Source organism: Macrotis lagotis, chromosome 1 (genome assembly GCF_037893015.1).
Source record: "Macrotis lagotis isolate mMagLag1 chromosome 1, bilby.v1.9.chrom.fasta, whole genome shotgun sequence".
Taxonomy (NCBI): domain Eukaryota; kingdom Metazoa; phylum Chordata; class Mammalia; order Peramelemorphia; family Peramelidae; genus Macrotis; species Macrotis lagotis.
In genome coordinates, this window is record NC_133658.1 from 906,053,690 (window position 1) to 906,068,251 (window position 14,562).

General features: G+C 45.6%; 1 protein-coding gene across 1 annotated transcript in view; it reads left to right on the forward strand.

Annotated features, from left to right (window-relative positions):
- Nucleotides 1-3,191: 3,191 nt before the first annotated feature.
- Nucleotides 3,192-14,562, forward strand: part of EXOC3L2 (exocyst complex component 3 like 2) — a 30,558-nt gene continuing 19,187 nt past the window's right edge. Inside the window, exons 1-2 of the mRNA XM_074219297.1 lie at nucleotides 3,192-3,306; nucleotides 13,928-14,497. Of these exons, the coding sequence (XP_074075398.1) occupies nucleotides 13,939-14,497 (559 nt within the window). The 5' untranslated portion in view covers nucleotides 3,192-3,306; nucleotides 13,928-13,938. The remainder of the gene's footprint in view (nucleotides 3,307-13,927; nucleotides 14,498-14,562) is intronic.

Consider the following 14,562-nt stretch of genomic DNA (forward strand, 5'->3'; position numbering starts at 1 on the left):
CTGGCTAGGGTGCAGCAGCGATTCCGACTGAAGGAGGGAGCCGGCCGGGCAGCCCCAGACCCAGAGACCCCGAAGGAGAGAGAGAGACGGGCGACCAGGCCGGAGATCCCGGGAGTCAGAGAAGGGAAGGGCAAAGGGCTCCCCCACACCATACATTCACCCGCAAACGCGACCCCGCGGGCCCGCAGAGCCACACACACACACACACACACACACACACACACACACACAGAAGGACAAAGACCCGACCTGGAGCTGTGCGACCTTGAACAAGTCCTTTCCCTTCTCTGGCCTCCCCAGCCTCTCTGCAAGAGGACTGAGCCAGTCGGGCTGGGAGAGCCACCCAAGACCCTTCTGTCCCCAAATGCTCCAATCCAGACACTACACAGAGAGAGAGAGAGACAGGGCTCCCACACAAACAAGGAGAGACAAGAGACAGAGACCCCCCCCTCCCAAGAGACAGGGTCAGAGAGAAACAGAGAAATGGAAGTACAGAAGGAGACAGCCCAAGAGAGAAATAATGTGTCATGGGGGATTGGCCCTGGCTGGGTCACTGAAGTCTCTGGAGGGGCTACAGGGATGGAGGGAAGGGGGGACAGCAGGAGAGGGGATGAATGGGGGGACACAGGAGGGGCTGGATGGGGGAAGCAGAAGGGGGTGTGTCTGGGGAGGATGCAGGAAAGGGGGTGAATGGGGGGAGCAGGAGAGGGATGGATGGGGAAGTAAGAGAGGGTGTGGATGGGGGAACAGGAGGGGGTAAGTGGAAGAAGCAGGAAAGGGGTGATGGGAGGGGGCAGCAGGAGAAGGAATGAATGGGGAGGAAGCAGGAGAGGGGTGGATAGGGGAAGTAAGAGGGGGTGTGGAAGGGGGGACAGAAGAGAGGAGGTGGATGGGAGCAGGAGAGGGTTTGGGTGAGGTAGCCCCCAAACCCCAAGCCAAAGAATCTGGGGGCCAGGTCCCATGAACTAGTTTATCCTCCGCCCCATATTTGACAGATGGGGAAACAGGAGATCAGAAAAGGGAAGTGAGATTTCTGGGTTTTTTCCTCACAGAACATTAGAGACCAACTAATTCCATTCACCAGCTTCCCATATGAGGGAAGCCCCAGAGAGGGAAGGGTCCAAGTCTCTTGCAAAGCCAGCATGTGAAGCCAGGACCTCCTGCCCAGGCCATTTTTGAAGGAAAAAAAAAACTGAATGGGAACAGTGTAGGGCGGGATTTCAGGCCTCTGGGTGGGAGGTGATGTGTACCCAGGGCTCCATGGGGCGGTGAGTAGAAGCCTGTTGGAGCAGCTATTGGGGTACCCTGAGTTACTCAATGGCAGCTTGGAGAAGACAGAAGGTGGGTGGGTGAGATGGGGCTTCCAGGATGTATCTGGGGAGACAAACCTAGCCTCACGATTCTGAGACCCAGAATTCTCATCATGGCCACTAGAGGGCAGCAGAAAATGAGAAAATTGGGACACCCAGAACCTCCTCCCCCTCAGGAGGGGACAGCCTCTCTTCCCTTCACTATTAATTCCCCTTACTTCCCCTACCCACACTAGGCTCCTATCCTACCTGACTGTTCCTTAGGTGAAGACCTTATCTCCATTGCCTCTCTGAAGTGGATGGATGCGAGAATCTTGAAAGATCCTTGAGCCAGAGAGGGCCTGAAGTCATAGACTGAGAAGGTAGATAGATGGGCTCCCAAGATAATAGAGCCACAGCATATCAGAGCTAGGAGACCCCTTGGAATATGGAATGTCAGACTGGGAGGGTCCAAACTATTAGAACAGGGAATGTCAGAGCTGGAAGGGGCCTTAGAAAAGGAAATGTCAAAGGTAGAAAAAAGGACCTTAGAAGAAGGAATGTCAAAGCTGAGAGACTTTAGAACAGAGAATAATGGAGCTGAAGGGGACTTTGGAACAGAGAATGTCAGAACCGGGAACGGTCTTAGAGTAGAATTATATTGGAACTGAAAGATAGAACAGTGAATGTTAGGGCTAGGGAATACCCCAAGAACCATCTAAATAAATATTCATTTTACAGAAAGGGAAACTAAGGTACAGTGAAGGGAAGTAGAAGTCCCTTATCTCAGTGAGTCAGTGGTGGCTCTGGGCCTAGAGCTTAAGCCTCTGGTTTCCCAGACCAATACATCAGGAAAATGTGGAGGAAAGGCAAGGGGGCCATGGGGTCTCCTCCTCCACCAGGCCATTGTCTCAGGAACAGAACCCTGACCTCTGGCCTCCTGAATCGTTTGCACTTTAACCCATGCACCACCATTCTCTGCCAACCTGGAGTGGAACCAGGGAAGAGTTAGTGTTCTCACAAAAGCATCTCCAGTCCTGCTTCTATCTTCATCCCCATCTCTGTCCCCATTCCCATCTCCCATCCCAATGCCTCCATTCCCCAGAATAGACATATTAGAATTTTAATATTGATTAATGACATCTGTGTATTTTTAAAGTGTGCAAAACATTTTAACTAGATTAACTTACTGAATTTTCACAGCTACAGATACTAGTATTCCCATTTTATAGGGAAGGAAACTGAGGCTTGCTTCTCACCTTAGGTTACAATGGAATGAAGTCTAAATCTGGAGCCAGAGGCCCTAGGCTGGTTCCTGTAATGTTGGGGAAATCACTTCACCTCCATAGACCTCAATTTCCCCACCAGTAAAATAAGGGACTTGTCTCTTAGATTGCTTCTAAGGTCCTTTCCAGATCCACATCATCGATTCCTTGAAATCTCTCTTAGTGTCTTAGATATTTACAGTTTTGCACTTGTAGATTCACAGATTCCAAGATTCTCCAATCTTGAGAGAATACTAAAGAAGCCAGCATATTCCAACCCTTTCATTTTACCAGAAGAGGAAACCAAGGCTCACAGGAAAGGAAGGGATTTGTCCCAGGTCACTTAGAGATTCAGGGGCAGATCCAGGAATTCCGAGCCCTGCATGCCAAACTCAGAGTTCTCTCCTCTAAGCAGAGGTGGGGGAAGTGTCAGTGGCTTGGAGGGAAAGGGATGTGACTGAAGAGACCCTGGAAGGGGATTACAGCCAAGATGGGGGGGGATCAGTTTGAGCCAGCCCCAGCCCAGATCTCAGGCAGGGAGGAGCCAGGTTCTAATCACAGCTCAGCCTTGGAGGGCAGACAGATAATGAGTTCCTCCCGGCCCCCCTGGCCCCAGAGAGGGAGGGGTTTCCTGACAGGAAATTGACCCAGATCCGCCCCCCCCACCCCGGTGGGGCTCCACTCCCCTTAGCCGGCAGTGCCCACTTAGAGCGTCCAGACAGAGGCTGGGACCAGCGGTCAGAGGGACTCAGGTGAGGGCCTTCTGTCAGGAACCCCGGTTTCCCAGTTCCCAGCTTCTGGGGAGAGGAAAGGGTTGGCAGAAGAAAGGATGGGTATGGGGAATGGGGGGGCTGTTCTATCTAACAACTTGAGAAAGTCCAAGGCTGGGAAGGAGTCAGGCACTGGATCTTCCTGTCAATGCAGGGGAATAGGGGACTTGGAGAGGCCTGGGAAGAAAGGAGATGAGGGCAGGAAGAAGACATCATGGGAACCAGAGGGAGAAGGGGTTAGGGTAAGCTTGGAATTCTGGATTCTCAGAGCTATAATGGACCTTTGGTACCATCTAACCCATTGCTTCTTTGTACAGACGGTAAAACTGAGTCCCAGAGTTAATATTCTTGGGGGGGGGGGTTAAGTTTTTGCAAGGCAATGGGGTTAAGTGGCTTGCCCAAGGCCACACAGCTAGGTAATCATTAAGTGTCTGAGGCCGGATTTGAACCCAGGCACTCCTGACTCCAGGGCCGGTGCTCTATCCACTCTGCCACCTAGCTGCCCCCAGAGTTAATATTCTTACCAAGCTCAACCAGGGAAACTAAAACTGAAGTCTTCTAATTTTGAGTGAGAAGCTCCTTCAATTAAACTTAGAGAACAGGGAATTACTAGATGAGGGATGGAGGAATGGGGAGATGGGGGGGGTCAACATAAGGGAGTCAAAAATGGGGATAGAAAGACTAGAGAAGGGGCGGCTAGGTGGCATAGTGGATGAAGCACCGGCCTTGGAGTCAGGAGTACCTGGGTTCAAATCCAGTCTCAGACACTTAATGATTACCTAGCTGTGTGGCCTTGGGCAAGCCACTTAACCCCGTTTGCCTTGCAAAAACCTAAAAAAAAAAAAAGAGAGAGAGAGAGAGAGAGACTAGAGAGCAAAGTGATGAGACAGAATGGATGGATGGGATGGGAGGATGAGGAAATGAGAGATGAAAAGGAGACCTGGATGGATAAGAGAGGGAGAGCTGGAGGACAGAGATGGAGAATGAAAGAAGGGACATATAGGAGATACGGCACTGGGGAGGGATGCGCTATATGACTACGTCAGGTGGGGGAGTGGGGACAGTTGAGTTCAGAAGATAAGTATTAAAGTGAGGAGGAAGGAGATTGGCAAAGGGGGAGGGGCAGACCCCAGGGAAGAAGAAAGTTCTGGCAGACACATCCTGCAGGAGGGGGCAAGAAAGGCGTCTGGGAAATGAGTCAGGCTGGGACCTGGAGCAGTGGGCGCCTGGCGGGGGGTGGAGGGGAGGGAGGGAGGGAAGGAGTGGTGGAGATTGTCAGAGGACGAGGTGGCAAGGGGTGAGATGTCAGAGCTTGGGTAAGATTTTGGATCCAGAAAAATAGCCTCAGTGGTGCATGGGACTGTTAGAGCTTGGGATCAGGTAATTGGCACTGTTATGAAAATGAGAATTCAAGGAGATCTGATTCTCCTTTGTATTATGCCTCTTACTTATTGCATGACCTTATATAAGTTTCTGTCCCTTTCTGGACCTCGGTTTCTCCATCTATTGTAAGAATTCTATTAGTCTCAAAGGATGAGCTCTGACAGTCCGTGTTCTAAGGCCCCGTCCCACCTCTGACATTCCCTGCTTTAAGGCCTCTCCCAGCTCCAATATTCTCTGTTCTAAGGCCCCTCGCAGCTCTAACATTCCATGGTCTAAGGTTTTTCTAGCTCTGACATTCTCTGTTCTAAGACTCTCCTTTGATATTTTCTGTTCTGTTAGCTCCTCCCAACTCTAACCTTCTGTGCTCTAAGAACCTTTCCATTTCTGACATTCCGTGATCTAAGAGCGTTCCCAGTCCTGACACTCTGTCCTAATGTTTTTCCCAGCTCTTACGTTCACTGATTTTGCTGGAGGAGACCATCAAACTGAGGACCTGTGATGGATCTCCAGGTTAGGTAGAAGTTGCCATACCACCTCCAAGGATGAAACACATCCCTAGGACTAGGGGACTTTCAGGAGTTCTTGGTCTGGCCCCAATAAGGAGCATTTGCTCCTTAGGGATTGGAAATAGGGAGAAATGGGCCATGGGGAGGGGAGTGTCAATTCACATGAAACCCTAAGAGGTATATGGGTGCAGAGAGGGAAAGTAGGGACTAAATGGTTGGGGAGGCAGCTTTGAATTAAAGACTATAAAGTAAAAACCCAGGTTCGTAAGGGTAGTAATGTTTTCTTTAGATATAATCCCTTCAGAAGCTAAAGCCAGAGAAATAATGGATTAGCCAATGATATATTCAGATGGATTCAAAAAACCTTGGATGGTTGGACCCAAAGAAGAGTCCTTAATAAGTTCCATGTCAATGTGTCCAGAGGTCTCCAGTGAAGGGCCCTAAGGATTTGTGGTTGGCTCCAGCTATTTCCTATTTTTATCAGTGACTTAGATAAGGGTGTTGACAATACACTTCCAATTTACAAGTGATACCAAGAGGGAGAGATAGTTCACTGGATGACAATCAGGATCTAACAGATTTCGGGGTTGAAGTTCTGGAGATGACATCCAATGTAAAGTATTGTGGTTGGATACTAAAAAATCAAATTCACATGTATACGATGGGGGAGACATGGTTTGGCAGCAGTTGCTCTGGGTGTTTTAATTCATGGAGAAGGAGGTGAGAAGTGGGGAGGGGGTGAGAGTTGTCTTTAAATATGTGAAGGGCGATCCTTTGGTGGACAGATTAGATTTGTTTAGCCCCAGACTTCGGATCCACCAGGTTTGGATGGAAGTCAGGAAGATGTTAATTTGAGGCTGGATGTCAAAAACAAATTTCCAACCTGGAGCTGTCCTAAAGTGGAATGAGCCACTTGAAGAGGTGGACAACTCTTGTTGAGTTGGGTCTAGTAGGAATCTTTTTTGAATATGGGTTGTACTAGATGGACACTGTAGTGATTCCCTTCCTTCCAACTCACACAATCAGTGATTTTGTGGGGTTTTTACCCCCATGGGAATCTTAGCTTCTGTTCCGCTTGCTATCATTAGATTCATGGTCAGACTGGGTGAGCCCCATCCTAAAACTGGAGAGCAGTACAGTTGGGCAACAGGCATTTAGTAATTTTCTACTAACATGGCAGACACTATGCTAATAGATAGGTTTACATCTGCTATTGCTAATTCATAGAACAGGTGTTTTAGCACACAACCCCCCTGCATTTACTTTGGGAGAGATAGGTGACTCAGAATATTGGACCTAAAGTTACCAAGACCTGAGTTTAAATCTTGTACTAGTGGCATGACCCTGGGCAAGTCACTTAATTATGGCCCCAGTTTCCCAATCTGTAAAATGGGCCTAAGAAGAGAGCCTACCTCCTCAGGGTTGATGCACAGATTAAATGAGATAATGTTTGTAGAGAGCTTTGAAGCCCTGAAAATGATATATACCTCTTAGCTGTTATTATTTATATAAAATACAAGGACTAAATGATCCATAAATATGATGAAAAGGCATTTAACATGTGTACAATGGACTGGGAGTCAAGAGTCCTGGATAGGAATCTCAGCTTTCCAAAGTGATCGTTTCAAGTCAAGATGTTTGCCTGCTGGTTTTGCCATTAGAGTGTGAGCTCCTTGGGAGGATTTCTTTGTATCCTTAGAGCTTAGCGGGGGGGGGGGGGGGGGGGGGTAGAAAGAAACTAGGGGGAGAGGGTAGGTAACAATCAATAAATAATCAATAAGCATGACCTATGGTTCAGGTTCTGCTAAGCATATTAAAAAGAGTCAAGGGGCAGCTAGGTGGTCCAGTGGATAGAGCACGGGCCCTGGAGACAGGAGGACCTGAGTTCAAATCTAGCCTCAGACACTTCATAAGGGTCTAGCTGTGTGACCTTGGGCAAGTCAATTAACCCCATTTGCCTTGCCAAAAAAAAAAGTCAAAAGACAGTCTCTGCCCACAAGTAGCTTGCAATATAGTGGGAAAGACCACTATGTGTATGTGTATGTGTTTACACACATACACACGCACACACTATACACACACACACACACACACACACACATATATATATTTGTGGAAGAGATCACTATATCCATATACATACTTAGGCACTTATATCTTCAAAGCAAACTATATTCAGGAATAGGAAATAATTCACCAAGGGATGACAGAAGTAAGGGGGTGAAAAAAGGCTTCTGGGAAGACTGGAGAGAGTTTAGTTTAAAAGGTGTCAAATCCTATCTAGACCATTTATCTCTTTAAGCCTTTATCTAAATGGTTCATCAAGGAGACAATGCAAATGCAAATTGTGCTAACTAGAAATTAGTTCTTCTTAGAGAGACAGTTGATCTCAGCTTCGGTATTTATTTTGTCCTTATCCTGTTTACACTTATGTATGAAAGTGTAGTCGTCCCTAGTAGATTGTAAGTTTCTGGAGGGCAGAGACTTTCACTTTTACCTTTGTATACTCATGTTCTGGGGCAGTGTGTGGTACCTTATAGGCATTTTTAAAATGTTCATTCATTCATTCATTTGAGTCAGAAAATCTGGGATTGAGTCTCAGATCTACCACTTACCAATACAGGACCTTGAATAATTCATTGCTCCTCTCTGGGCCTCAGTTTTCTCATCTGTAAAATAGGAGTGGATTGGATGACACTGTTTCTTTTATCTCTAACTCCAAGATCACTATTAGCATAGTGACTGGCATTTAGCTTAATAAATGTTTGTCTTCCTTCCTCTATGATTCGATAATCCTGGACAGCTATAATATAAATTATAAGACATAATATATGATGTATAATACATAATAACACCCTGCACTATTCAAAGTTATGATTATGTAAAATACAGAAATTTATTCTAGCCCCATGGAAATGGGCAATATGAATTCCAATAATGTGACTATTTTATATTAGTATGGTTATTTACATATATTTATATTATATTAGTATATAATAAAATGGGAGTGTTCCATTATTTGCAGTAAATGGGAGCTTGGAATGTCTTTTCTGTTCATTAAAACCTTTTATCATTCACTATAATCATGGCAACTCCCAGGGAGACCTAGGAAGTGTTGGCATCCTCTTTATGGAGCTGGAAGGAATCTTAAGAATTATTTAGTCTTCATTTTACAGAGGAGGAAACTGAAGTCCAGGGAGGTTTTAATAGGCAACGGACAGCAGAGCTCCTGACTCTCTGATCTATCCAGTGACAGGAACATCAGGGAGAGTAGAGATGGGAGAGGTAAGAATCAAGAAAGAAGAGCATTTAAGTAGAGGGAGGGGAAGAATGGTGATGGGGCTGGAAGGGATGGAATGATGAGTGGGAAGAGAGATGATAGCATGTAGTGAATAGTGTGTTGAGTTTGTAGTAGAAAAACCTGAGTTCAGATCCCACTGTGATCCTAGGGAAGTAACTTAACCTTAGAGACTCAGTTTCCACCTGTGTAAAAAGGCAACACAAACGCCTGCAGAAGTCATGGCCTATATTTCTATCACGGTTCCCTCCTTACCACATGGATTTCTCCTAAAGTATTACAAATATTGCTGATGCCATTTCACAACTGAAGAATCTGGGGCTCAGAAATGGGAAGTGACTAGCCAGGGTTCCACAGCTAGGAAGTGGTAGGCCTGGGGCTTAAAACTGAAGCCCTTTCTTTGGCACCAGACCATGTTTCATGATAGTCCTTAAAGTATAGCTCAATTTGCCTTTGATTTTTCAGAAATATATAATTTAGATCAGGATTTAAAGAAACACAAATACTTTGATGCAACTGTGTACGTTCTTGAATAAACTAGTGTTATTATCACTCTGCTTTATTTAACTCAGTCTTTTTTTAAAATTTTTTTTAAGTTTGCTTTCTTGCTTTAAATATCCCTAACTCCAAAAATTGTCTGGTATCCTATGTCCCAGTGGTTTGCCAGTCACAAAAGAATCTTCCTTGGGACTTGGTTGGATTCAAGCCCAGGAAAAACAAATAGATAAATCCCAAAGGACAGCTTGAGGACCTGTCCTCTTTGCCCAGGACAGAAGCACTTCATGAGCCGTGTTATTTCTTTCTATATAATGTGTCTCTTTAGTAGTAGAGAAAGAACCACATTGATGGTTCTAATTCCTCTATCTTAAGCTTTCAAATTCAAATCAATAATGATTTGTTGTGGCCAGCTATGCATTAGACACTCATAGGTGCTAGATTTACAAAGACCAAAAATATATAACAGTCCCTGTCCTCAAGGGGCTCACATTCTATTGGATTGGGGGGTAATACAAAAATGTACGTTGAAAAGTATATAGAAAAATTATTGATGAAATAAATAAAAGTCGTTGGGGAGGGGTGGCAATAACAGGCATCATCAGGAAAGGCTTCAGGCAGGAGGGGGCACCTGAGCTGATCTCTGAAGAGAGCTAAGTAAGGGCAGTAAAGGAAGGAAGGCATTCAAAGAGTGCAGACTGTTCAAAAGGTAAGAGGTCAGTGTAGGAAGGCCAGTTTGGCTGCAGCACCTGAAGGGGTAATCAGCCTGGGTTCAGACTAATAGTGGACTTTAAATATCAATGTACCTTTCCTGTGTGGCCATGGTTCTCATCTTTAGAGAAGAAAACTGAGGCTCAGAGAGGAGAAAGAGACTCTAGATGAATCGAAGGCAAATTAACACATATAGAGTTCTTTGAAACCCTGCTATATAAGACCTTCTTCCTCTTCTTTTTCTTCTTTTCTTTCCTCCTCCTTCCCCTCCTCCTCCTTCTTTTTCTTCTTTTCTTCCTCTTTTCTTTTTTCTTCCACTTCTCTTCTTTTTCCTTCTCTTCTTTTCCTCCTCCTCCTCCTTCTTCTTTTCTTCCTCTTTTTTTCTTTTTTCTTCTGCTTCTCCTCCTCTTCCTTCTCCTCCTTAGGTAGGAAGTGTTGGAGAGGGAATAGATAGAAAATAACCATAATGATGGTTCAAATTCTTCTTTCACTAAAGTAATCTTCCCAGGGCCAGAGACCATCAGGTGTTTTTCAGGACTGGTTCCTAGCTCTTACCTCATTCCTTGCCCTTGGAAGCCAGTCAGGGATCGGTGTAAATGCTGACAACTTAATATAATCTGTATACTTCAAGGACTTCCTCACCTTTCTCCTCTGGCCTCTGCATCTATCTTGCTTATTTTTACTTCAACCCCCAGAGCTAGAAGGGACTTCAGAGACTGTCTGGTTCAACTTCTTCATTTTACAGATGAGGAAACTGAGAACCAGATAATTTGTGGCTTATCTAAGGTCATATTATTGGTGATCTTTCTACTATTCCCATGAACCTTGACCTCAAAGGGGGACCAAATCTTGGTATGTGATGGTGGTATTTGAGAAGGAAAGGGTGAATGAGAAGTGGAGAGGGAGAAGAGTTTCCCAAGTTCTATTCACTTTGATTCAAAAAAACACAGTTTGGTATTGGAGAATAAGGCAAGTCTGATCACAAAGAAGGTGCTATCCTTAATCAGTCGTGCCTGACTCTTCATGCTTCACTGGGAGTTTCTTGGTAGAGATACTAGAGTGGTTTGGTAGTTCCTTTTCCAGCTCCAATTTATAGATGCAAAAACTGAGATAAATAGGGTGAAGTGATTTAGCCAGGGTCACACAGCTAGTAAGTGTGTGAGATTAGATTTGAACTCAGGAAGCGAAGTCTTTCCGAATGCAGGTCCGGTGCTCTAACCACCACACCACACAGGTAGCTAATTATTATTACTCCCAAACTATTGTTCTCAGTCCAAGGCTGGTGTTCCACCCTCTGTATCACCTAGTCGCCTAGGTGCGGCTTGGCCAATGTTTGTAGACAGAGGGAAAGACTTAGATTTAACCACAGGTAACCCAATCCCAGGTAGAATAGGAAGAAAGGCTGTGAGGAAAGGGCAGTGTCAAGCTGTGACCCTGCCTCAGTGGAGGCGCGGAGGAAGAGGAAGGGAATCTAATTTGAGTTAGTGCAGAAAGAGGGGAAAGAAGGGCACTCACCCCCTCAGCTCAATATAAGCAGAAACTAGATAAGAAAATTAAGAGTGACAAAAAGCTATGAGAGTAGAGAAAGAAAAGGTTCAAAGAGTGGGAGTCCCATTGCCTCAACTTACCTTACGTCTGTTTTCTGAGACAAGAGAATGAACTCAAAACTAAAACATAACAAAAATGATTAATGGGGGATTGATAGGCTAAGTAGAAAGTAGTAAGAGGGCACAGGATGGCTTTGGTCGTCCAGATAGGTTCTATTCTAAACCACTGAAAAATTGACTCAGGCACAGTTCAGTCCATAACTGAAGATCATGGAGAATGGAAAAGGGGATCACAGAATTAGAGAAGGAGAAAGCTGGAGACTGGTGCCGACAAACCCTAATCCAATGAGTTTGACTTGCATTCCTGGTAAAATTCCAGAATATATTATCAGATAGCTGATTAGTGAATGGCTCCTAAAGGAATCCATGATCACAAAGGGCTACCATGACTACATCAAAACAAGTCACACCAGCTTAACTTTATTTCTTTCTTTGATAGGGTTACTAGACTGGTCAATCAGGGAATATATGGGTATAATTTACCTAGATTATATCAAAGAAATAGAAAAAAGTCTCCCAAACTATGCTGGTGGACTCTGAGATGGAGAGGTGTGTCTAGACGATGGTACAATTAAGTGGTTTCGGTACCGCTTGGATGGTCACACCCAAAGAATAGACATGAAAGGTTCTGCCCAGTTTAGAGAAGGATTCTCCAATGGAACTACCAAAGGATTTCCTCTTGGTCCTGTGCTGTTGAACATTTTCTCAGCACTGGCATCTCGCATGGGCATGATGACATGGAGCTCAGAGGGATAGCCACAATGGTGGAAGGCAATAGGGATTCATGGGAATCACAATGGGCTAAATCTCACTGGACTGAAACTAATGCAGGAAAATGAAAAGGCTTAAATGTCGGGTTCAAAAACTCAACCTCATAAATCCAAGATGGGGGACACCTGACTCTACAGCAGTTTGTCTGAAGAAGAGGAGTCGAGGGGAGGCATGTACTGCAAAGACAATAAGAGTCAATAGTCATAGTCAAGAAAGATAATACAATATTGTGATCAGTTCTGGGTGCCACATTCTAGAAAGGACTCTAATAACCTGGAGAACATCCAGAGGACAGAAGGGTCTTGAGATCATGCCATATGGAGAGCCATTGAAGGAACTGGGCATGGCTAGCCTGGAGAAGAGAAGGATTGTCCTGTGAGGGAGAGAAGAATCTTCTTCTGCTTCCCCCATCCAGGACAAAACCAGGGGCAAAGTGGGGAAGTTACAAAGAGACAAATTTAAGTTTTTGGACAATTAGAGCTATTCTAAAGAAAAATGCAGGGTTCTCCCTCACTGGGCTTTTTTATGGAAAGTTGGATACATGCTTGCTAAGTGAACTGGAAAAAGAATTTTTGTTCAAGGACAGGTTAGCATAGGTCACTGGTCCATCAACAAGCATTTATTAAATGTTTACTGTTTACACTATGCTAAGTTCTAAGGAGACAAAGAAAGCAAGCAAAAATAGTCTGTGAGTCTGTTTTCAAGAGGCTCCCGGTCTAATGCGGAAATCCCTTCCCACTCTGAGATTCTGTGAGTCATTGATTCAGGATGAGTTGTTTCAAGGAGGGAGCACTTGAGTGAGGCCTTGAAGGTTGAGGGAAACATTAACAGGCTTTATGAGGGAATGGGGATCAAGCAGACTCCATTCTCTTTTGAGCTTCGAGGAGAGCTTTCTCACAGAACTATAAAAAGTGTAGGGGGACAGGGTGGGGCCAGTTTGGGGTCACTTCCACAGCCCCTCCCAAAAAAGGGTATGAGAGCAAAAGTCCTAGGAGTTGCATCATTCTGTGAGCAATATTTTATTTATATATGGTTCCCTCTACTAGGTAAGGAAGAGGAAAGATCAAAGACATGGAGGAAAAGTGTGCAGACAAGGTGCCAGACTCCAGAGGTTCTAGCATTCTAAGAGGCCAAGAGTCGGAATCTACAAATCTAGGATTCTAGAATTCAGAATCTAGAATTTTAAAATTTCGGGATTCCATGAGTCCAGGGGTCTAATAGTCAGAAATGCTAAGAGTCTATGAGCCTAAGAAGATAAATAATAACAATTTATACAGCACAATTTTGGGCCAACACTTTACAAATATTATCCTGTTTGATACACACAAAATGCTGGGAAGTAGATGGTATTATGATTACAGTTGAGGAAACTGAGGCAAGGATAGTGAAGTGACTTGTCCAGGGTCACACAGCTAGTGTTTCTGAGGCTGGATTGGAACTCAGGGTTCCATGACTCCAGATGTAGCCATGTAGCATGAGATTGAGATGTGCTAAATTCTAAATCTAGAATTTGGGGGGTCTGTAATTTGAGAAGTCAGATGATCTAAGAATCCATGAACCCCAAGGGTTCCTGAGAGAGTATAAGACAAAGATTCTAAGATTCTCTAAGTATCTAAGAGCATCACTCTATAAGGCTGAAATTTGAGGACTTGAGAATGCTAAGATTTGGTGGGCCCAAAGTCTACAGATGTGCTCCTGAGTCTATGACTCTAAGGTTCCAGAATTCTAAGAGAATCTCGGGCTTGAAAAGTGCATTATAAATGTAAGAGTCTAAGTTTGAAGTCAATTCAATGATTTTGAAAAAAAAAATTCATTGATGATTCTAATTCTAGGTCCCCATCCCATGATGCCTATCCTGAAGAGCCTTCGAATGCCAGACCCAAAGGGGACCCGTGCCAACACCCTGCCTCTGACACCTTCCAGGAACCCCTTTGAGTCCTCCTCAGGGGCAGAGGATGAGGAGGAGAAGGGGGAACTGGATGTCTTCCGTGGGGAGTCAGTCCCTACCCTGCCTAATGGGTCCTCGTGTCACCGCCGGGCCACCCTGGAGAAGCTGGTGGGCCTGTCACCCTTCAGGCTGGGCCGGGGAGGGGGCCGAAGGGTGGGCAGCCCTGGAGATGGGGAGTCCCGCTCCTTCTTGGGCCGGGTGCTGGGCCCTGGGGTCCGGCGGAGCTCTGCCGACTTTGGCCTCTTGGCCAGGCTCAACGGGTCCCGACAGGGTGGAACAGGGGATGCTGAGGCTGCAGGAGAGGCAGCTCGGAGGCTGGCCTTCTTGAGGCTGGGACGAGGGCCCAAGCCCCGCCGGGGGTCCCTGGCAGAAAGGCTGATGCCCTCAGGGGAGCCAGCCCTGGGGACATCCCCACCAGCCCCAGCGCCACCCAAGGTGAAGGAGCCGCTGTCTGGTGAGTGGGGAGGGGTAAAAGGAGTGTGAGATGGCCATAATTTGGGGAGAAAGGGACTCTGCTCC